Source organism: Emydura macquarii, unplaced genomic scaffold (assembly GCF_026122565.2).
Source record: "Emydura macquarii macquarii isolate MOO-44397 ecotype Brisbane River unplaced genomic scaffold, CSIRO-AGI_Emac_v2 contig_480, whole genome shotgun sequence".
Taxonomy (NCBI): domain Eukaryota; kingdom Metazoa; phylum Chordata; order Testudines; family Chelidae; genus Emydura; species Emydura macquarii.
Window position 1 is genome coordinate 792501 of NW_027130617.1, and position 22435 is coordinate 814935.

Consider the following 22435-nt stretch of genomic DNA (forward strand, 5'->3'; position numbering starts at 1 on the left):
TGAGTTTCTAAACATTGAACATCTAGAGAGACTAACTCAAAGGTTCTTTTTATCCATTAAATGACTTCTGTTCTATAATGTCATACAAACTAGGCTGCTAAAGTCTCTTTAAAAATTGGTACCAGTGAAATTTTTGAAAATTATTTATTACTAATACAAATAAATTATTGAAGTGGTATCAGAATTCAAATCTCAAAACAAAGCTTGGAATCTGTACTTTTAAAAAGAAAAAAAGTGATTTAATAATGCTTCATTTATAAACTTCACTAAAAATATAAATGTTACCCTTTTGTTTAGCTTTTAAATACTTTGAAAGTTACTTGTTGCACGTCTGGGGCAGAGAATGTTCTCCAAAAATAAATACCTTAAAGTAGATGCATCTGTAATCAAGAGTTCTTAGAACTGAAGTGATTTTATTATGTTTTGAAGGTGGCACTCTTTAGTTGTGTTGATACCTGTTAGATATCTGTTTCCAGATTTTCATACATAATTGACAGCTTGTTAATAGTTCATTAAGAACACTCTGGTGGGGGAATGTCTGACAGTGATTGTATATAAGAGATGGAATGGAGCTTTTGCTGGTGAATTATGTTGAAAACTTAATCACATTCAGATAAAAGGACTGAGAATGACGTGATTTTAAATGAATATAAAACAAAATAGAGCTCAAAATCATAGCTATAAATTCTCTCTAGACCAAAGAACTATTTGCTTCTGACTTTTTTCTTGTATGTATGAATTCTTCTCGGGTTCAGTAATTATAACTATTGAGGGGAAAAAATGACTAAACATATGTCTAAAATGCACCTTGAAATTGACTGAATTGTATGATATTTGGGTGTGTTTGAATATCCATGACTAGTGCCTCTGTAATACATATAGCTATGCAGAAGAAATACAGAGGATCTGTGGTAGTGACTACATTTGCAATGAGCTGATTAGACCGCTGAGAGGACAGAAAAAAAGGTTTCAGCAAAGTTCACTCTAAAACTTAATGTAAGAAACAATTGAGATAGGAAGTATAAAGGATATTATATAAAGAGCAGTGACTGGGTGTGGGCATGAAGAAGCATCATAAAATACTTTTTCTCTTTATGATGTTAAGTTGAAGGTTAATTGAAGTATCAAGAGGCCTGTCACTGGATCTATTAACTTTCATTATTTTAACCACAACTATAACTTTTTAATTGGAAAAGCCTTGCTTTTCCTCTAAAACTGTACAATGTCAAAACAGCCCAACTGATAAGCCTTTATTCTGTATTTGGTAAGGTGTGTTTTGTGTTTTTCAAGTGGAGATATCTGAATTCATTAAATTCCTGTTGTGTGTGTGTGGGTTATGAACTATTGTATCATTATTTATTTTATTCCTCAGCATACTGTACTTGTCATTTTGGTAGCTTGGTGACAAGTTTGTGTACATTTATTGGATAATGCAAGGCTTGAGTATTCGTAGGCACGTTGAGATTAAACCTTAGACTTTCTGTTCTCTGTTTTTTTATATTGTGAGTTCATCTGTGTTTAGATTTCTAGGTGTTAATCAGTTTTGTAGTTGTGCTAATGCATGCCTTGTTCATTTCTCCATCATATATCCACACTTGTTATTCCAGCGATAGGATTTTTTCTGCTCCAAGTACCAGGAGTCAAGACCAGAGCTGGCAGTTATCAAAAGGAGATTTGGTTCCCACTTCTGGGAAAATTGCCAGATACACTGCTTCAAAAGCTGGAACATATTCTAGGAACTTTGATTAACAGTTTAAAAACATTATATTAACTCTCCCTGAAATTTCCAATTATAGCGCATAAGAAATCAAAAGGTCAAATATGACTTGAAATGCCTGTCGGTTGAGGCTGATGTGGAAGGATAAGCCTTGGTACTTAGATAAGAAAAATCATCTGATAATAAATTTATTTCTAATAACCAGGCTTATCACCATTCCCACAATAAGATTTTTGTGGCAATACACAAGTGGCATCTTCTGCCAAAGGTGGTGTTTTATATGGTTTGTACATCTTATTGCAGGTCTTGGAGAATATGTATGTAGATGACCATGTAAGCTACCTTGCAAACTTCCTCATCCCATGAAGAAAACACTTCTTAATCCATATAAAATTGTACAGTTACTTATTCTGTAGCACTAAAACCCTTTTTGTTAGGCATATTTGATAAACTTTGGATGGTTTGCTTGATTGTTAGTAACAATAATGGGTAAAGAGCTGTAGATCTCCTGAATGGCTTTATCCTGGTACACACAAGGCATTCAAAACAAGGTATCCAGAATATGCCATTGTTTTTCTTTTGGGTATTACTGACTTAATGCATATCAGGAAGGACTATCTTTTGTGATTTGTGAAAAAGGGAAATAACTTTCAGTATGGAGGCTGGATCTAGGCAAAGTACTGGTTTGTCCAAGTGGAAGGTGCAATACTGAGACTCCGTTGACAAGTAGAAAGGAGTCTGCACTCCAGCAGAATTATGAAATGTGAACTGGTACTCTGTGGGCCACTGCAGTATCCATCTTGCTTTGCAAGAGCCCCTGTGACTTGGATAGATAACATCCAAAACCACTACTATGTGTTACCATGTGGAACAAAGACCATGTGGCTGTCCAGCCATCAACTTAAACAAAATAGATCTCTTATCTTCCTCCCCAAGTGCTTCCCCCTCCCACCTTGCTCAGTCATTGTGGACTACTTCCTTGTCCCTCAGGCCCGTACCATCATCTTACATACATGTCATCTTTGACTTGGTCCTCTCTCTACATCCTTGCATTCACAGAGTGTCTGAATCCTGCTTCATCCCACATAACATCTCTAAGACCCAGCCTTTCCTCTCTGTCCACACAGCTAAATCTCTTTCAGGTCCTGCTACTCTCTCATGTCAACTACTGCAACACCCTCCTTTCAGGACTTGACAAATCCTATTTTCCCCAAACTCATTTGCCTGTCTTGTTGCTTCAACAATGTCCTTCCTCCACTGGCTCACCCATCTCTACCACAAACTACTTGTCTTCATTTTTAAGTTCCTTCATGGCCTATCACTGCCTCTGAAGGTGTTGATCCACCTTGTCTAGTGTAACAAGCTCTCCACCTCTCTAGTACCACCTGCCAACTGTCACTCTGGCAATGCGGTAGTCTACCTTCTCCTTGGTCCTTGTGCAGGTTGCTTTAAAGTCTCTCGTCTTCCGGGGTAGTTAGTGAATGGAAACAAGGGCAGTTAACACAAATGAACCATTCCAAAGCTGGTTTGAGGCTCTTTTCCTTCGGAGAGTGCTTGTCAGGTTGTAGCCCTAAATTGAGTTCATAAGTAATAAAGAGAAATGATCCTTCCACCAAGTGAGTCATTATCTGGACTTCCTCTCCCTCAGAGAAGGGCTGTTGGGCAGCTGTCATCTGGGGAGTTCCTGCCTTCAGTCAGCCCTCCCTCCAAGAGCTGAGGACTGAGTTCTATTCTCCTCTCTGGTCTGTGATCGGCTGAGTCAGGTTTCTCCCTCTTATGCTCCTCCTTCCAATGTTGACATCTTTGACAGGTGCACTGGGATGGAGCCACCTGAGCCCATTTTAGCTTGTTAACTCCATGTTGCGCAGTGTGGAGTTAGTATACCCTATCACACTGCCCCACCTATCATATTTTTTACAGTATTTAGTTGTCGACTCCCATCTCCATTCTGCAAATGATGCCTATTTTGATTGTTCATTTAAAATTTTTTCCAACAAGCACCTTTGTCTTTTCTCCTATTTAAAATGTCAATTGATTGAAGAAGTTCAAATATTGATAAACCTTATACTAAATGTGCACAAAATAGTGTGTGATAGAATTTAGCTTTGGAAGTACCAAGGGTGAATAAGATGTCATTGAAGGGGGGGACCAGCAGGTAGTGACACAAATCACGGTTCCTGAATTTTTATTTCCTTTTGCTTGTAGATAATATGAAGAATCAACATTTTTTATTTGTTTCGTTGATGCCTACATGGAAGAGTTATTTTCTTGCTATTTTTGGCTGTAATTTCACAAACATAAGATGCACCATAGTGAGCTTGAATCCTTCTCTTAGGTTAAAGTTTGTATACATCATCAACATTGCCAGTAGTTAGTGAAACAGTATTATACAGTAGATTGCCTGTTTTATGAACTAATTGGGGATTGAGTTAGTAAAATCAGCAGACTGATAAACTGAATATAAAACTGAATATCTCAAAATTGCAGTTGATACGGTTTGTAAGTTGGAATGGTGCGCTGCATCGCTTTCTTCTTTTTGCTTCTTTTGTCTTCTTTTTCCTGTTTGGTCTTTCAAACCACTGCAAAGCAATTTCCAATGGTATTGAAGGTATCAGAATGTGGAGGGATGTTGATTAGTTTTTAGCTGACATCGCTTTTGTTCTGTGGTGTTTTTCCCCCCGACCCACCTTCTGGTCAGGAAAGATTATGCATATAACTGGTCATTTATAACATTGATGTTGTTGGCTCTACTGTTTGTTCCTGAATCTGTGCCCTGCATGATCAAAGGGCCAAGCTTTTGTTTTAAAAGTTGCTCAACTAAAACCAAAGTAAAAGATGGCACTTCTGTAATTGTTTTAATTGGGGGAGGATATTGTTCAACTGTGCTTGGGGAATGTCTACACTAAAGACATAAAGATGCTGTAAATATGGGAGTAGTTATTACTAGGGATGTAAATATTGGTTACAAAAGGTAACCGTTTAAACTTTTAAAATTATATCGGTTAACTGTTTAACCGATTATAATTTTGTGTCCCCCCTTCTCTCAGCCTCTGGGTAGCGGCCCCAGCCTGGCTCCCCGTGGGACCCACTGTCTCAGACTCATGGTCCCCAGTGTTCAGCAGTGGGGTGCTCTGCAGTGTCTGCACCAGGGACTTGGCTTCCCTGGGCAGCAGCGTGGCCACCATGGCCTGGTGCCGTCACCATGGAGACAGAAAGCCTGCACTACTAGTTAACCCCTGCATCGCCGGTTAACCGATTAAGTATTAGTCTTAACGGTAAGATTAATACTTATTGGTTAACTGTTTAACCGTTTGCTATTTTACATCCCTAGTTCATACATTTCATACATTTGTAAAGTCTAGTTTGGACACTCCCAAAATGCTTGTTTCAGAACACAAATGTTTGTTGTGTTTGTGCCCTAGGCTATGTCATCACTGCCACAAAATGTGTGTTTTTTACAGAGACAGAACTAATGCACGTTAGTAATCTTGCTGTAAAGTTTTATTGGAGACAGATCATAAGTAGCTTTTATCCCAGTGTGGTTAGAAGTCAACACTATATACTCCCCACCCACAGTTGACTTTTCCTACCTACATCATGGTAAAACTTACCCAGCCTAGTTTTCTCTATGGTTTTACAGCGAGATAACTAAACATTCAGTGGCTCTCTCTGTAAAAACACACCACATTTTTTCCCCCAGTGGAGACATAGCCCTAGAGATCAGCCCGAGATAAAATACGAACTTTGTATCTTGGAACAAATGTTTGAGGAATATCTAGACTAGTCTTTACAAACACGTTACTATCTTGAATCAATTGGCTATCAACTCTGACTAAAAAAAATACACTAGTGAAGATAAGTTCTAAAAAAACCCAAAACATTTCTTTTGCATTATGTTATTGTGACTAAGAGAAATGTCAAACTGATTCTTACTAAATAAAGCCCATCTTTTCTTTCTTGACTATTTTTATCTTAAGAATGTAACACAAAGGATTTATAATGGCCTAGTGGCAGTAGCTTCTTGTTTAAGGCTCTATGAGTTGCACATACTGTATGATATTTGTAGTAAACTCAGGCTGTTCAGGAGTGAGTACATTATATAGGGTTGCATACTGCCGCAAAATTCCTTCTAGAGCAGTGTTTCTTAACCTGGAGTTTTAGAGGGGTCGCAAGTGCAGAGCTGGTATTGGGGGTGGCAAGAAAGGTAATTGCCTGGAGCCACAGGGGCGCCATGAAACTAAGTTACATGCCTCAGCCCCGTGGGGGTGGGACTCAGGCTTCAGGGGTACAGTAGTTTGGAAAGGTTAAGAACCACTGTTCTAGAGAATGCATCACAGTTGTGCCTTACATGTTTCCCCCCTTTCATTCCAAAACTTCAGACCCTGTGTTAGAGGATCAAAAAAGAAATCCCTTTTATCTAGTACTCATATTAATTATTCATTGTGCATTGTCAGAGGATTGCCACTTGAGGACTGAATTAGAGCTAATTAATCTTGTAGTTTCTCATTTTATAGAACATTGTTACCACAGCATTGCAGTGGTCTGGTTACAAAAACACTTTGTTGCCCATTTTTACCGTTCATTGTCATATCTTGTAATATCTTTTCATTTAACTCTTTATTTCATTTACTGTATATGGTTTCCATAGGTTTATCTTGCCATAGTCATGTTCTTGGTCCATTGTATTGCTAAATAGCCTTAACAAGCCATTTTTATTTTAAACCTTTTTATTAAAACACAAACATTTACTTGTTTATCGGTCAAGTAGGCATTTAAACATCCTGAATAAAGAAGCCTTTATCTTTCTAACAGCAGAGAAGAGATCTGGGAAAAATACAGAACTTCTGAGAAAAAAGCACCAAGTAACTTGGTGTTTCCTGAAAGTAGTATTGTTCAAAGCTAACACAGACTCATTCATTTTACCTTTAAAAGTTGAGTTTAAATGGGTGGTTAGTTAGTAACTGATAAATAAGTTCTGGCTTTGGAAGCTATGATTTGATGTATACCATCTAACTGTTAAATGTATATAAAAATCTTCTGATGTATTTGTACATAAGTTTCTGAAGATTGTATGTGAACACATAAGCCTATGTCTGAGGGATTTAAGCAGGATGGTGGTTTTGTGTTTTCTTTAGTGTGCTCAAATTATGCAACTGTATAGTGATCAATTCTTGATACTTACTATAGCTTACAACCTATTCTAATCTACCTATTCTATTCTATTTTTTTTTATTCTATTCTATTCTAATCTACCTCATAAAGGTAATGAGAGAAATAGAAAGTTAATTTAATGCATTGATATGAGTGTATTTAGTGTCCTGGCAAGTTCTTCTCTTAAGAAATTTTTAAAGGCCTTCTTGACTCTCTTTATTAGTACTCGACTAATTGTGGAGTGAGAGTTTTTTTAAGGAGACTTTTAGTTATGATTCTCTTTGTGAAAACTAATAGATATTAGGCAATATGTCATACAAGTTTAAAACTGGTTAATATCAATTTCACTTGTTGTGTTCTTCATAGCAGAAATAATGACTGTATAAATCTTAAATGAATATCATAGACCACAAAATCAGCAACTGGGAACAACATAATTAAAGTCATTCATACATATGCAATGTGATCTAACCTTTCAAGCTTGTTCACTGATTAATATTAGCTAAAGTTGATTGATTTGTCATAGAGATACTAAGCTATAATTTTTATAATTATAATGGAAATATTGGCACAACTTTATTTATAGTGGTGTGTTAATGGGCATTTTAGAGTAAACCATAAACAAAGGGTAACTTTTCTAACACAGTAATCTGGTCTCATGGAATTCTTGTAAGGCAATCAATTTAATCATTACAAGGTGGTATATGCAGTTTGGACAGCCGCTGGAAAGGATGTTCTTAAACTTTTAAAATCTCCTTTAGTTTCGTTTGTTTTTTCTGCGTAGGATATCCTTTTTAGAGCTGTGTCTTCTTCCATTGGTGAAATAATTTCTTTTTGTCAGGTTTGTAATATTAATATATCGGACAAAAAGAATACAAACTTTTCTTGAGTAGCTCTGAACTTTCTGAAGAGGCTTATTACTGTCTGAGGTGACTTCTGGTCTGAAGCTGAAAATTTCATTTTCTGGTTCTAAAACAGAATCTAACCAACCAGTTTTGAATCTGATAGGACAAAAGTTCCTAGAATAACAGCAAATCTTGTGGTGGCTTGCAAACCACAGATTTTGGAATATGGTCGCGTTTTGTTAAACTAAAAATCCCAGGTGGCTGAGAGATGTTACTTGCACCTTCTTAAGAGAAGAAAATGATTAGGTATTAGGCCCCAGGTCTGTCTGGCTAATTTGAAGAATTATATAACCTAAGTCTTCAGTGTCTTCCTTCACTAGCAAGTTTGTAAGCAGCCGATAGGACATTGAAAATCTTGGAGCAGCTTAAAGTAAATGGAATTGAATATAAAAATAAATAAGCCATGTTGTACTTTACTGCATTATTCAGTGAAAAGCTCTAACTTTTAATTTATCTGAAAGCTGCCATAGAATTTCCAGTCTTCTGTACCAAGTGCAGTAGAAAACAGGAAGCCTTGTTCCAAAATTTCCAGCTTGGAACAGATGGAGTCTTGGTCACTCTGACTATGTTTAGTAATGAAGTGGGCATACCAGGAGTTCAGGCCAGACTAAAGTTTGGTTCAGTTTTTTCTTTGGTGGCCTGTCCATTGATCCAAAGGCCTTTAATAAGGTCCCAGCATTGTGTGTGTGTGTATGAGAGAGAGATATGGGGATGTTGATTTACACCCTTACCTGAGCCTGAGAGAGTATACTACAGAAATTTTGCTTGTATATGTATACCAGCATAGTTACACTGGTAAACCCTCCTAATGTAGATGTAGTTAATATTGGCAAAAGAGTTCTGTTGTCAGTATTGCAATGCCAGTCCCTCTGAACAAAAGAAGGTATACTGGCAAAAGCACTTTTTTAGCCAGTATAACTGCTGTCATGGATGCAGAGCTGTCTGTGTCTCTGTCCCCTTTCTATTCTCTCTGAGTACTACACCCCGACCAGCTGTCAGTCCTCATGCCTTTCTTGGAGTGGAATTCTGTAGTTCTCCTACTTTCAGGCCAGGGCCTCGCTACAGTACTTGTGTATCAGCTCTGTTCATCCAGCAGGTCTGATGCAGTGACTCTTCAGGAATTTGTGACCAGACAGCCTTCTTAAAACTCAATATTGTTTATTTTAACAGTAGAAGCAAAGCATTTAGAGAAGGATTTGCATAACAGTCTACATGCATGTCTGTCTTACCTAACAGCATGTAGTCCCCTGATAGTAAGCTAGGTAGCCCTCAACATCTTTAGATATCCGAGCAGATATCTGGCGCATCTCCCTGAACAACTATCCACAAATAGTTCTTCTTTCCCTCTCCTCTCCCTGGAGACTCTCTTTTTAAACTGCTTATAGTCCTTTTGATCTTTTGTTTCCCAATCCTTTTCGTTAATCATATTGTATCTTAACCATCTTTAAGCCGTTCTCTTAAGCTACGCCAGTACATTATACAGTAAACATCACAGTAACCAGTTCAATTACAGTATTAATAAATTGTTATAGAGCAGCTCCATTGTCATAACAGCTGCATCTGCACTGTGGCTTTTGCTGTACAGAAATGGCATAAAAAAATTACACCCTAACCAATATTACTATACTGGTAATGGTTTCTAGTGTAGACCTGGCCTAAGTTATGGTCTCATCGGGACTTTTTGAAATGTCTGCCCAGAAGTTTTGAAGAATTTTATCTTGTACTGATAGGATACCCCTTAATGATCAACAGAGAGAAAATGTGCAAACAGTTCTTGAGACTATTGCATCTAAGCATGACCCTGGACCAACCTAAACTGCATAGTTTGTGTTAATTTGATATTGTGGAGGAGAATGAACTGTTGGGACTGTGCTACATGAACTGAGTGTTGTGATGGCTGAAATAGGGAACCTTTATTCTACTGGGCATTTGCTTCTAGGACCCCACAAGATGCCCAGGAAGGGTCCCTTTCCTCAAACTCCCCAGAATTCTCGGTAGGAACCCCTCCACACCACAAACGGTCGAAATATAAAACATATGTGGAGCTGCATGTCATACCATAAGCAACAGATTATAATTGTCTAGAAGTATACAATCTTTTTTTAAGGAAGTTTTCTTTTCACTGTGTGAATCAAAGAATTTTAGTAAACTGCAATAAATTGCCCCAATTAACTGACGCTGTACATTGCTGTGCTTTGTCTTCTATTTCATGTTCCTCTCTTCCTATATACATCCTGTGTTTTTCTGCATCTGTTTATGGCCCCTCTAGTTCTGCTACATTTTTAGCCTGTGTCAAATGACTGAGAGAAAGGGGATGGAACCTATCTACATGTACCACTTGTGACTGACAAGTCTTTTTGCCTCTGGTTTTTGGAGGTTGGAGATGGCTTTCAGAATCTTGTTTTGTATGGGAGAAGAGCAAAGACTACACCAAATAAAGTCACTGATGCTGAAATTTCCCCCTTTGTGTACACTGATCAGTTCTGGCTCTTGAGTATTTTTGTAAAACTTTACCAGGGTCTTATTAGCCAACATATGTTATACAAGACATATTGCACACCGTATTATTTATAACACATCTCATTAACATTATATTATATATGGCTGTTAGCACAAAATGATGCTAAGTTGTGTTAGGTTTACTCCTGCCCACTTATGTCAAGGGTATATTTCCCACAATACTTTGCAAAGTTAAATGTAGCATTTGGCTGTAGTAAATATAAATGCTGTCAAAATAAGGATACATGAGTGTTCTACCCTTGTACAAGGTTAAGATGTGCCTTTATGGCCCAGCTGGTTTGGAATCCTATATTCAAAAGCAATAGTTAAGTGGTACACCATGGTACCAGAAAAGAAAAGTAAAAACCTGATGGGTGAATTCCAGGCTTGGGTGACATATGGAATGCTTTTAACTTTTAAGCAAGTCTGCTATAAATATAGCTGGTTTTGGGGGGTGTATTTTGCGAGTGAACCTTCAGTGTAAGGTGAATGGACACGCTGCAAAAAACCGCTTCCCAGGAGGATCAGTGACGTAGTAACTCTTTCCAGTACTGTACTGTTACTGACTTTTAGCAGTGAATTGGCTAAATTGGTTATTTAGTCTCTTGAATGCTCTTCATAATGAACCACAAGTGTAGTGAATCAATTGGCTATGGATTTTAATCAATAGACTTAAAATATTTAATGTGTTTGTGGCACAAAAAGTTACAGCAAAATGTAATTTGCCTTGCTCGTTGGCGTAGCTCATATACAACGTGGATCAATTCGCTGTATATTTTTTGGCTGAGATCAAATTTTGTAGTCTTTTCCCATGTTCATAGAACAAAAATGCCACCTGTAGAAATCCTGTATCTAACTTAAATAACTATACTATCATTTTGTGAAAATAAATTGCTTTTCTCCATTAAGAAAGTTGTTGCTCTTTGGTATCAAAAAAGGGGCTGTATGTAGCTTCATCTGGTGTGGTGATAGTTGAACCCAGATCAGCTGTGTATGTGTGTATGTAAGAAAAGTGGTGTGGAGGGAGTCTTTACAGAGTAGAGTTGATTGTGACATAATGCCATCAGCCCCATCAACCAGGGGAGTCAAGTGACATGATGGTAAGAGAAACATTTTGATGAATTTGGCAAATTATCCTGCTTCTTAATCAAACTATTGTCACTCATTTAAAGCACAGAGGATGCTGTGGATGATTTCTCAAGAATTCCTGTTTCATTAGTGGGTTCATTGTTTTTCCCATGAGAAGATAATTCCAGTTGTGTACACTTTTTTAAATCAGTAGATCTGGGTGCATATTTGATTGAAGTTTTCAAAATGAGTTTAGTGGTGTATATAAACAACTGTTAATGGATTTATATATGTTTTGCATGGAAGAATTTTGAAAGTGTTTTTTAATTGTATTTTAATCATGACAAAGAAATTTAGCTGAACATTTAAAATTCGCTAGTCTAGGTGGCTGTATTTTAAAGAAATCTTACTGAGGGTGCAGAAACAAACCATCCTTATGTGCAGAAAGATTAGCAAATATGGCAGGTGACCAGCTTGGCATAATAGAGAATCTTTGGTGATCTTAAATATGTAAAGGAAGCTTACAAAAAGTGGGAGCTTGTACAGGTGACTAGGGAGCGATATAAAAATATTGCTCAAGCATGCAGGGGTGAAATCAGGAAGGCCAAAGCACAACTGGAGTTGCAATTAGTAAGGGACATGAAGGGTTTCTACAGGTATGCTAGCAACAAGAAGAAGGTCAGGGAAAGTGTGGGCCACTTACTGCATGACGGAGGCAACCTAGTGACAGAGAATGTGGAAAAAGTTGAAGTACCCATTTGCTTTTTTCGTCTCTGTCTTCGCAGACAAGGTCAGTCTGCATGGCATGGGCAGGAGGTGAACAGCCCTCAGTGGTGAAAGAACAAGGTCAGGGCTACTTAGAAAAGCTGGACATGCACAAGTCCATGGGGCTGGATAAATTTACCTGAGGGTGATGAGGGAGTTGGCTAATGCGATTGCAGAGCCACTGGCCATTATCTTTGAGAACTCGTGGAGATTGGGGGAGGTCCCAGACTATTGGAAAAAGGCAAATTAGTGCCTATCTTTAAAAAAAAAAAAAAAAAAGGAAGGTTCTGAGGAACTATAGACCAGTCAGCCTCACCTCAGTCCCCAGAAAAATCATGGAGCAGGTCCTCAAGAAATCCATTTTGAAGCAGTTGAGGAGAGGAGGGTGATCAGGAACAGTCGGCATGGATTCACCAAGGACAAGTCATTCCTGACCAACCTGATTGCCTTCTATGATGAGAAGACTGGCTCTGTGGATGTGATATATCTTGACTTTAGCAAAGCTTTTGATATGGTCTCCCACAGTATTCTTGCCAGCAAGTTAAAGAAGTATGGGTTGGATGAATGGACTATGAAGTGGATAAAAAGCTGGCTAGATCATCTGGCTCAATGAGTAGTGATCAATGGCTCAATGTCTAGTTGGCAGCCGGTCAAGTGGAGTGCCCCAGGGTCAGTCCTGGGGCCAGTTTTCTTCAACATCTTCATTAATAATCTGGATGATGGGGTGGATTGTATCCTCAGCAAGTTTGCGGATGATGCTAAACTTGGGGGTAAAGGGGGGATTGGTAAATACACTGGAGGGTAGGGATAGGATACAAAGTGACTTCAACAAGTTGGAGGATTGGGCCAAAAGAAAACTGATGAGGTTCAACAAGGTCGAGTGCAGAATCCTACACTTAGGACGGAAGAATCCCATGCACTGCTACAGATTGGGGACAAACTGGCTAAGCAGCAGTTCTGCAGAAAAGGACCTGGGGGTTGCAGTGGACTAAGCTGGATATGAGTCAACAGTGTGCCCTTATTGCCAAGAAGGCTAAGGGCATATTGGGCTGCATTATTAAGATCATTGCCAGCAGATCGAAGGAAGTGATTATTGCCCTCTATTCGGCATTGGTGAGGCCTCATTTGGAGTATCGTGTCCAGTTTTGGGCCCCCCCACTACAGAAGGGATGTGGACAAATTGGAGAGAGTCCAGCAGAGGGCAATGAAAATGATTAGGAGGCTGGGGCACATGACTTATGAGGAGAGGCTGAGGGAACTAGGCTTGTTTAGTCTGCAGAAGAGAAGAATGAGGTGAGATTTATTAGCAGCCTTCAACTACTTGAAGGGGGGATCTAGGGATGATGGAGCTAGACTGTTCTCAATGGTGGCAGATGACAGAACAAGGAGCAATGGCCTAAAGTTGCAGTGGGGGAGGTCTAGGTTGGATATTAGAAAAAGCTTTTCACTGGGAGGGTGGTGAAGCACTGGAATGGGTTACCTAGGAAGGTGGTGGAATCTCCATCCTTTGAGGTTTTTAAGGCCTGGCTTGACAAAGCCCTGGCTGGGATGATTTAGTTGGGGTTGGTCCTGCTTTGAGCAGGGCGTTGCAATAGATGATTTCCCAAGATCCCTTCCAACCTAATCTTCTATGATCTTAAGGGAACATAACATTCCCATTAAGGGAATGGGTGGAGAGGGAGAATCCTTACAGATAGGAGGGTACATGATGGGTGTGTGTGTAAGGAATGTGCTGTTATCATTGTGTGGCTGAATCACTGAGTGGACATCTGGCCTTCTGAGTTATCAGGTATTTACTCTAGCCATTGTCCTTGAGGATCAGGTATGCTTGTTAGCCATTTACATGAGTTTTGACTTACAACTTGTTAGCTGAAAACAAGTTCAAGCCTTACAGTGGAAAAGAGGTGAAAGGCAGAGGTGTCAGAGTAAGAGGCAATAAAAGTCAAAATGAGACATGAGAGACTAGAACAAGTGTCCAAACAGTGAGGTTAGTGAGGAAAGGGCAGATTTTGTTTAGATTAATGAGGAAGATATGGGGATGTGGCTGGGGGGTGTTGAAAGAAGTGTCAGATGACAGTGAAGTAATGATTCTGAGACAAGAAAAATAAGGTGGTTATCAGTTAAGGTAGAGAAGGGAAGTGACAGAAAGGGATGAAGAAGGAAAGCTAAGTTCAATATCTGAGACAATGAGCTTGAGGTGGCAGGAGAATAAGAGGAAGATGCAGTGTTAGACTGGACTTTAAATGAAGAGATTGGGGGTAGATTTGCATATGTCAATAAATTAATATAACTGGTAATGAAATCCTTGGAAGTGATGCTGCTGCCAAGAGAAAGAGTACAGATGGAAGAGAGAAAGATACCAAACTTGGAACCTGAAGAGATACTAACAGAAGAGAGTAGGAGGATGAGGAGACATTAGGTGATGCGGAGGGTCAGCAATCAGTATGGAGAACGAAGAGAACAGAGTTAAGATAGAAAGGAGAAATAACCAAGAGGGCCCAAGGTATTTGGAAGCTAATTACACGTATGCTTTTTTGCAGTGGACTATTAGGCTATCATTCGGTGCTTCTTATTTGTTTAGGTCATATGCTGTTTGGCAGTCGGATTGTTTTATGCTCATAAATAGTAATTCAGGGCTGTAGAAATGTTCTTTTAAAATATTATTGCTTAATAAATATTTCAAATACTATTTCATATTTGCTACCAGAAGAACATGACTTGAGTATACAATACTCAATTTGTATTTATTTTTAAAAAATCCTGAAAAATGTACTAATGAGTTACTTTTGTTTTGTATGAAGAAGTGTCTGAAAGAATAGATAGTGTGTGTTTCATATATGTCTGACCACAATGCTAAAATGTGTGCTAGGGATATTAGAGTTAGTTCTTATTGCGATGCTGTGTTTTCCCATCAAGTGCTTAGCATGCTTTTGGTGGCAGTATAAAATAATAATTGATGATGATGACCCATTGTTTGCTTCTGTTAGCAAAAATGTTTTGTGTTTTTTGTGCAGATATTTGATTTAATGGATGCCAAAGCCCGTGCTGACTGCATCAAAGAAATAGATCTTCTTAAGGTAAAGACTTGTTAAAGAATTCCACAGGGTTAGTTATAATTTATTAATTTTTTTCCGTACTGACAGTAGATGGTGATAAAGTGTCCTCTGTCTTGTACATAAGACTTTTAAATGTAATACTTAAAGATTTTCATTTCATTTTTTAATTGCTTGAAAAAAATAAACTTCCTTTACAAGGAGGTAAGTATTCAGAGGCAGAAGATCTTAAATTCAAGCTTCTATGTTCAAACATTTGAAGAAAACACAATATTAAGACACTGAATAAACATTTTATAAAATGTACAATGATGCGCTGATTTTTAATGTGCGTTGAATTTAAATTTCTATTTTAAGTAACTAAAATATAGATCTGGTATGATGGCAGAAGTTCAGCACGTTGACACATAAGGAAGCTTCACTGGGAATACATTTGTCACCATCACTTCTAGGGTTATTAGAGGCTGATCATATTGTGAAATACATTTGCTTAGGACTCGTCTACACTTGAAACACTACAGCAATGCCACTGCAGTACTTCAGGTGTAGCTATTACATATGCTGATGAGAGTTTTCCCATCAGCACAGGTAATCTACCTCCCTGAGAGGTGGCAGCTAGGTTGACGAAGTATTCTTCAATCAATCCAGTGCGGTCTACACTGGGAGTTAGGTCATCTTAACTAAGTTGCTGAGGGGTGTGGATTTTTCACACCTCAAAGTGACATAGCTTGGTCAATCTAATTTTTTAGTGTGGACCAGGCCTTAGTTTTTTTGCAAGGAGATGAGTTGTCACTACAGTGTTTTTTTGCCAGCCGGCTTATAGGACGGGACTGACGTAGCTTTAAAGCCCGCTGTACCCTTCCATTCATAGGTAGAATGATAGATAGTAGCCACTAGATGAAAGTGTGATGGAGGGGAAAGGAGAAAACCCACATGCCACAGTCTACATTTTGATGTCCCTGCCATGAAATGAAGTGCTGTATTCTGCGTTCTGGTCAGTAGCAGAACGTACACAGATTAATGGAGAACATTCTGGTCATCAGAAGAAAATTGGGGTTCAGGGTATAGTTGGTAAATTACCTCAAAGTGTACATTTTGTAGAATGTCTAATTTACTCAAGCTGAGCAGCCACTTCCTCATAATATAGATGGAGCCAGTAGCAATGCCTGGTTAACTTTGTATACCTTCCAATACAAGCCCTTATTTCCAGTTTTTCATAAATTGGCCAGGTTTCAATCATACTGGCTGAAATTTTCCATGTTTGCTCTCTGCTTCTGATTTTCTTCAATACTCTGTCTCTCCTTCCCCACGCTTTCCCCAGTCCAAGAGTTTCAGCACAAAGGCTTCAGCTGTTGCCAAGAACAAGATAAAGGGAAAATACGTAGCTTTACCTATGTTAACATTTTTTTCCAGTTGCTTCTTTGAAGATCTCTAATGTATCCATACTTTGGTGCAGGGGCTTGAAGTTTGGAAAGGAGAGAGTTCTAGGACCAGAGAAGTGCTATTTGCTGTCCCCATTAAAATTTATATATATTTGGAAAAGTTGTAAGCTTCTGCAATAGTCATATGCACATGCTTAGTAGCGCTTGTTTAGAGGTTATCTGCTAAAAACTAAAAAACATTCCATCTGTACTCAGCATGTTTCATCCTCACTGAGATCTTGCACCAAAGGTACTACCAGGAACATAGTTAGAGCCCTGGATGGTGGGGTTGATGCAGTAGCAATGTCAGCTGCCTGCCCCTCTTGTTCCAGGAAGGAGTTATGGTCACTGCTAGGTCCCCTGAATGTTAATTCTGTGCACTTCACATGTCTTATTATTGATCAAAGCCTACCTAAGTAGTCAGTCAGTTACAATTTTTCATTGTTTTATAGTTGCAGTAACTGAAAGATGCATAAGGTTACCTCTCTCTGAGCTGGTAATGGAACTTAAGCCAGATTCTGCACTGCACCTTCTGAAGGGCAGAGATCAGGATGGAGTAGGGGGAGTACATATTAATTTAAGCCTGCTTCCTGAATCTGGACTCCTTTGGAGGCCAGAGTAAATTCGCATTCATTTAGCCCCACTACTTTCTGAATGAATGTGCCAACCTTATATGTGTGGCTGTGTTGTCTGCAACCACTAGGCTATTTATCTTGGGTGTCTGATTCCAATCAGTGTAATATCTGAGTGCCTCGCAGTCTTCAATGTATTTATCCTGACAGCACTCCTTTGAGACAGGAAAGTCTTAACATCCCCATTGTACAGATGAGAAATTGAGGCACGAAGAGATGAACTTACCAAGATCACACAGGAAATCTGTGGCAGAGCAGGAAATTGAACCCAGGTCTCCCAGGTCCGTCCCAACCACTGAACCATCCTTCATCTCTGGAAGGAACTCTAGAGATTATCCACATAGGAGAGAACAGATTACTACATAGGGCATAGTTAGGCAGAGGGTTGTGATGTACGAGAGAGGTACTAGATTTCAGCCCTACTGATGATCCATAATGGATTTTTTTGTTTTAGTTTGCTTTCTGGGGGAAAAAAAGGGGGGGGGGGGGGAGGGCAGAGGAATTACTTACAAAACACTATTAGTTACAAAACAAAAGCCCATTAGATTGTAGGAACATACTAGAACTAAGTTTGCAAGGTCCAAGCATTCAAAAATCAGGAAATTCAGAATTGAAGTTCCCATGCAACCGTAATTCAGCCCCCTTGTGCCTATGTGTTATGATAATTATTAATTACATGATCACAAACTATTTGTTCTACAAGTCCCCTTCATTTAGTGAAGAGGGTGAACCGTGAATGAGACAGAAGAATGTAAGAAGAGAGAAATTTGGTCTGACCCAGCATACCCATTCTTAGATTCTCTTGTGTTCAAGGTACTGGAGTTACTCTGAGAAGCTGGGTTCTATTCCTGGCTCTGCCACACACTTCATAATGCCTGAAGATTATCAGCAAGATTATCATAATGCTTACATACAAGGAGATTAAGGTTGTGTGAGACAGCCACCTAGTTCTGTGCCCTTAAAGAATGCACTTACTTTAAAAACACACAATTAAAAAAAACCCCAAAACAATCCTACACTTCACCATACTAGCAGCAAGGACATGCAATTTTTAGTCATTACAAAACCAGAGTTGACAGTATTTGTGTGAAGAATGTGGGAAATACTGTATTATTTTTTATGAATATTGTGTGTATCTCTGTTCACATGCTTGCTATTGTGCTGTTTGTTATGTGGGTTCTAAGTGTTAATTCCTGTCCATCCATAGGAAGGCAGACAATGGCTTTAGATAACCCAATCACTGGCAGTACAGGTGTCACATGCCTTTGAAGCCTTGTCTCTGACCAAAATGAGCCCCACCACTGCTGTCTTATTTTGAGGGCAAGAGAGGTGGCTTTCAAATGGGGAGCATAGAATAAAGCGATAAATAATATCTGAGGTCCTTGAGCTGAAGCGGGAGGCAGTATTTGCAGAGATGCAGATGGGACCCCGGAAGCAGGGTTGCTAGGGAATTAATTGGGCCTGCCTAAACTTTGGGGGAAGTACTAAACTTTAGGTAAGATACATTTGTAGACCCTTTGTTATTGTAACCCTTTTCTTCTGAATGCTGTGTTCCTATGAATACATATTTTGAAGAATTTGTTTTTAATCATTGCATTTACCTACTGGTCACAGTTGATGAAGGGACACCTATTCCAGTTGGATCTGCTGAGGAAACACTGTTAGTAAACAAGGGTGTTTCAGTCTGGAACTCGGTCTATGAGTGGGAGAATCTTGGGATTCCAACCTGAGGGAGGGAAGGCTCAGGGCCTGTCATTTGAAAGGATGCACTCGAGAGAGACCTAATGGGGGGTCAGAAGTGCAAGCTAACTATGTGACTGTGACAGTTGGCCTACTTGCTTCCCATAAACACAACAGTTTGGATTAATTTTAGTTTTTAGAGTACATTGAGTTTGGCCATGACCGGCATGTTCTTGCAAGACAGAAAATCATAAATAGGCATCTATAAATATATGTTTTAACTTATTATATACAAACCTGAATTATCCTAGTGGAAAATTGATCAATTAAAGCTGTGGCTGTCCTACTCAACTATTAACCTATTTCAACACATTCTTCACACCTACCCATTTGCCTCTGTAGACACCTGAAGGCTGCTGATATTTTTTGCTTGATTTTGATATTTAAATGAATATCCTCTCTTGAAAAATGTAGTTAGCTTTAAGGTTGTTAAAGAGAGAGAGTTCGAGCAGATGTGTGTTACAAACATAAATGTGCACTTTCTGTTGTTAATACATATTTTTATTAACTTACAGTTTAACTTGTAAAGGTATTTACTTATACCAGACTAACTTAAAAACAGACCCTATCTAGTTTGCTGAGACTTTTTAGTCATCTACGGTATTTTATATTGTCTTATTAGGTATAACTTGAATCCAGTGTGATGCTTCGCAATCTCCAGAATTATTTTGAGGTTTTATATTAATCTAAATAAACTTATATTTATTTAAATTTCTCTTATTATTTCAGAATTATAGCATAGTTTGAGACTTGATGGATTTAAAATAGGTTCAGAAATTCTTGTAGCATATTATATTCTTGTAGTATATTAGTTTTTTCTTGTTCTTCTTTGGTCAGTGATTCAAGATAAGGACATGCTGTAGAATGAAACATCTGTTCCTTATTTTCTTTTCTTAGCAACTGAATCATCCAAATGTAATTAAATACTATGCCTCCTTCATTGAAGACAATGAGCTAAACATAGTGTTGGAATTAGCAGATGCTGGAGACCTCTCTAGAATGATAAAGGTATGAATTTTATTTTAATAGCTGTTAATCATTTATTTGGAGCAATGTTAATGTTTTTGTTTGCTTTTCATTCTAATTGCTCAGTTTTGTTCATAAAATGAGTCTTGGTCACCTTAAATTACAAATATTGTGTTTGCTTTATTTGAAATGCAAGCCTTAATTGTTTAAGAGCAGGTGCTCAGAGACTTGAAGAAACTTGCAAAGCCTTTCCTCTCCCCTGCGCCATGAAGGAAATTTGTTTGGAAATGCTTTTATTATGCTGCAGTAGCTAACCTTGGTACATTTGAGAGTAGGTCAGTTGCTTCAGCTCTTCTGTACATTGTGTTTCAGAAGAGATTAGGGCCCACAGAAGAGTCCACGAGATTTTAGAAATCTGCTTGTACTTGCTGATTTTATGATTGACTCTTCGGACTGGGACTGGAATATTCATCAGTTCTGCAGTTTTTAGTACCAATTATTTTATCTTCAAAAAACATGTCTGTCTGTCTGTCTGTCTGCATGTTATGTTTTTCCATTCTATAATTAGTTTTTTCCAGTGAAGCAGTATAGCTAAAACTGTTTGTCATTGAGAGGATGTTCTCCAAATAATCTGGGGTGAGTTTTTTAGTTCAGCTATTCCTTCAGGTTGGCTAAATGAATAGTATGTGTGACACTTCTTCGAATAGTGGCTCTCTGGGTGCACATCAGGATGTGTGTGCACCCATGCACTCTGGATTGGAGATTTCTGTCAGCAGTGTCTGTGGACTGCAACTAGGCACCTGGATGTTCTGGTACAAGGACATTTAGAGAGGGATGGACTGGCTGCTGCTCCTGTTCCTTCTCAACCTCCTGCAGCTTGAGAACATTGCAGTGTCTGGTAGCTAGCCTCGGGACTTGCTACACCTCTTACTCAAAAATTTATTCGTTTTCTTTATTTTCTTAGTATTTTTATTTCTATTTTGTTTTTAGCACAGTTTGTGCTTTTGAAAAGGGAGAAGGGGCTCCCTTTCCCTTCTGTTTTTTCTGCCCTGTTTGGGCCTTTGTTTTTTGCAGGCCATGATTCTCCACCTCGAGTGCAGGTTATACCCAAGACTCCAGGCTTCAAACCCTGCCAAACCTGCCATAGATCTTTCCCATGCAGCCAAGAACATTCAAGCTGTGTTTGGAGCCTCAAGGAGTCTCCAAATGTAAAATCTACTCAGGTTTTAAGAGCATATCTAAAAAATTGAAGAGAATAGGCTTAAATTCTTACTAATGGAGCCCACAGTGTCCAAATCACCCCCCTGTACACATGATTCACAGAAAGCTCCAGCAACCATCTCTACAGCGACAGTAAGCAAATACCCCAGGGATCCTTTGGGACTGTCTAAACCTGAGTCCTATCCCTTGCAGTACCAAGATGGCAGCGACTAAGAAGTCCATGCCTCATACCAAAAAACTATCTGTTAAATTATCTAAAGCGGTGCCTGCATTGGCACTGGACTCTGTGTCTCTGAGACACAAGGACTCGAGAGCCAAACTGAAATTATCAATAGTACTGCCTCCAGCAACCTGACATATGATGCACTGATCCTACTTAGATGTTATCTCAAGTATCAGTGGACGTTCTGACTCCTGATGTTTCCTACCCAGATTCCCTGGTACTGTCCAGTCTTTTAACCCATGAAGAGCTTTGGATTTGCGGCTCACTGCGGCTGAGGGGTACTGAGAGACACTTCCCACTGGTATCGTCTCACCTCCCAGTGGCTACTGAGCCTGCACTACCATCTTCAACAGTTTCTCATCTTCCAATACTGCCACAGCCTCCAGTCCCTCACAAACTCTTTGAGGGTACCTAGCCACATTTCCAGATGGTACCAACCCATCATCCTTATTGACCTCCTGGGACCGCTGCAATTACAAGACACCTTCCTGTTCCCGATGCCAACTCGCCACCAGTACCGACACCGTTTGCCTCTCATCTTACTGGATCCAATCTATTGAGGAAACACTGCCAGCATCCCTCCAGTTTCCCCAAAAGCATATTCAATAGTCATTCTGCAACTGCTGAGACAGTAGTTGAATCTTTCCTTGGTGCTGTCGAGGTGGCAGTGCATGCCTACGTAAGCCAGGCAAGCAAAGGGTAGGCTGGATCACCTAGAATCATTATCGGTGGTGTGTTCCTGGTGATCCACCATAGAAAAGTAATCTTTTCTGTTGATGTCTTGTGTGGCAAGGTGCATTAGTGTCAAAATAGGCATATGCATGCTATCCCATTGCAATTTGGCATCCCCACTGCTGCAGATCCATCCACTATGTTGTGCATGTGGCCGAAAGCCACAGTCCTGCTTAGCAGCAGATGATTAATGGCCCTACACACTTGTGTGGCAATGGCTCCCGCTGTGGATTTTCCAACTTCAAAATGATTTCCTACTGACCAGTAGCAATCTAGTGTTGCAAGCTTCCAAAATGCAGTTGCTAGTAACTTCTCCATGTTCAATTTGCCTCTCGTTCTTTT

The 22435-nt window shown here is 39.1% G+C and overlaps 1 protein-coding gene across 1 annotated transcript in view; it reads left to right on the forward strand.

The window, feature by feature from the left end:
- Positions 1–22435, forward strand: part of NEK7 (NIMA related kinase 7) — a 119347-nt gene that overhangs the window by 45349 nt on the left and 51563 nt on the right. The window contains exons 4-5 of the mRNA XM_067538294.1: positions 15120–15182; positions 19849–19959. Of these exons, the coding sequence (XP_067394395.1) occupies positions 15120–15182; positions 19849–19959 (174 nt within the window). The remainder of the gene's footprint in view (positions 1–15119; positions 15183–19848; positions 19960–22435) is intronic.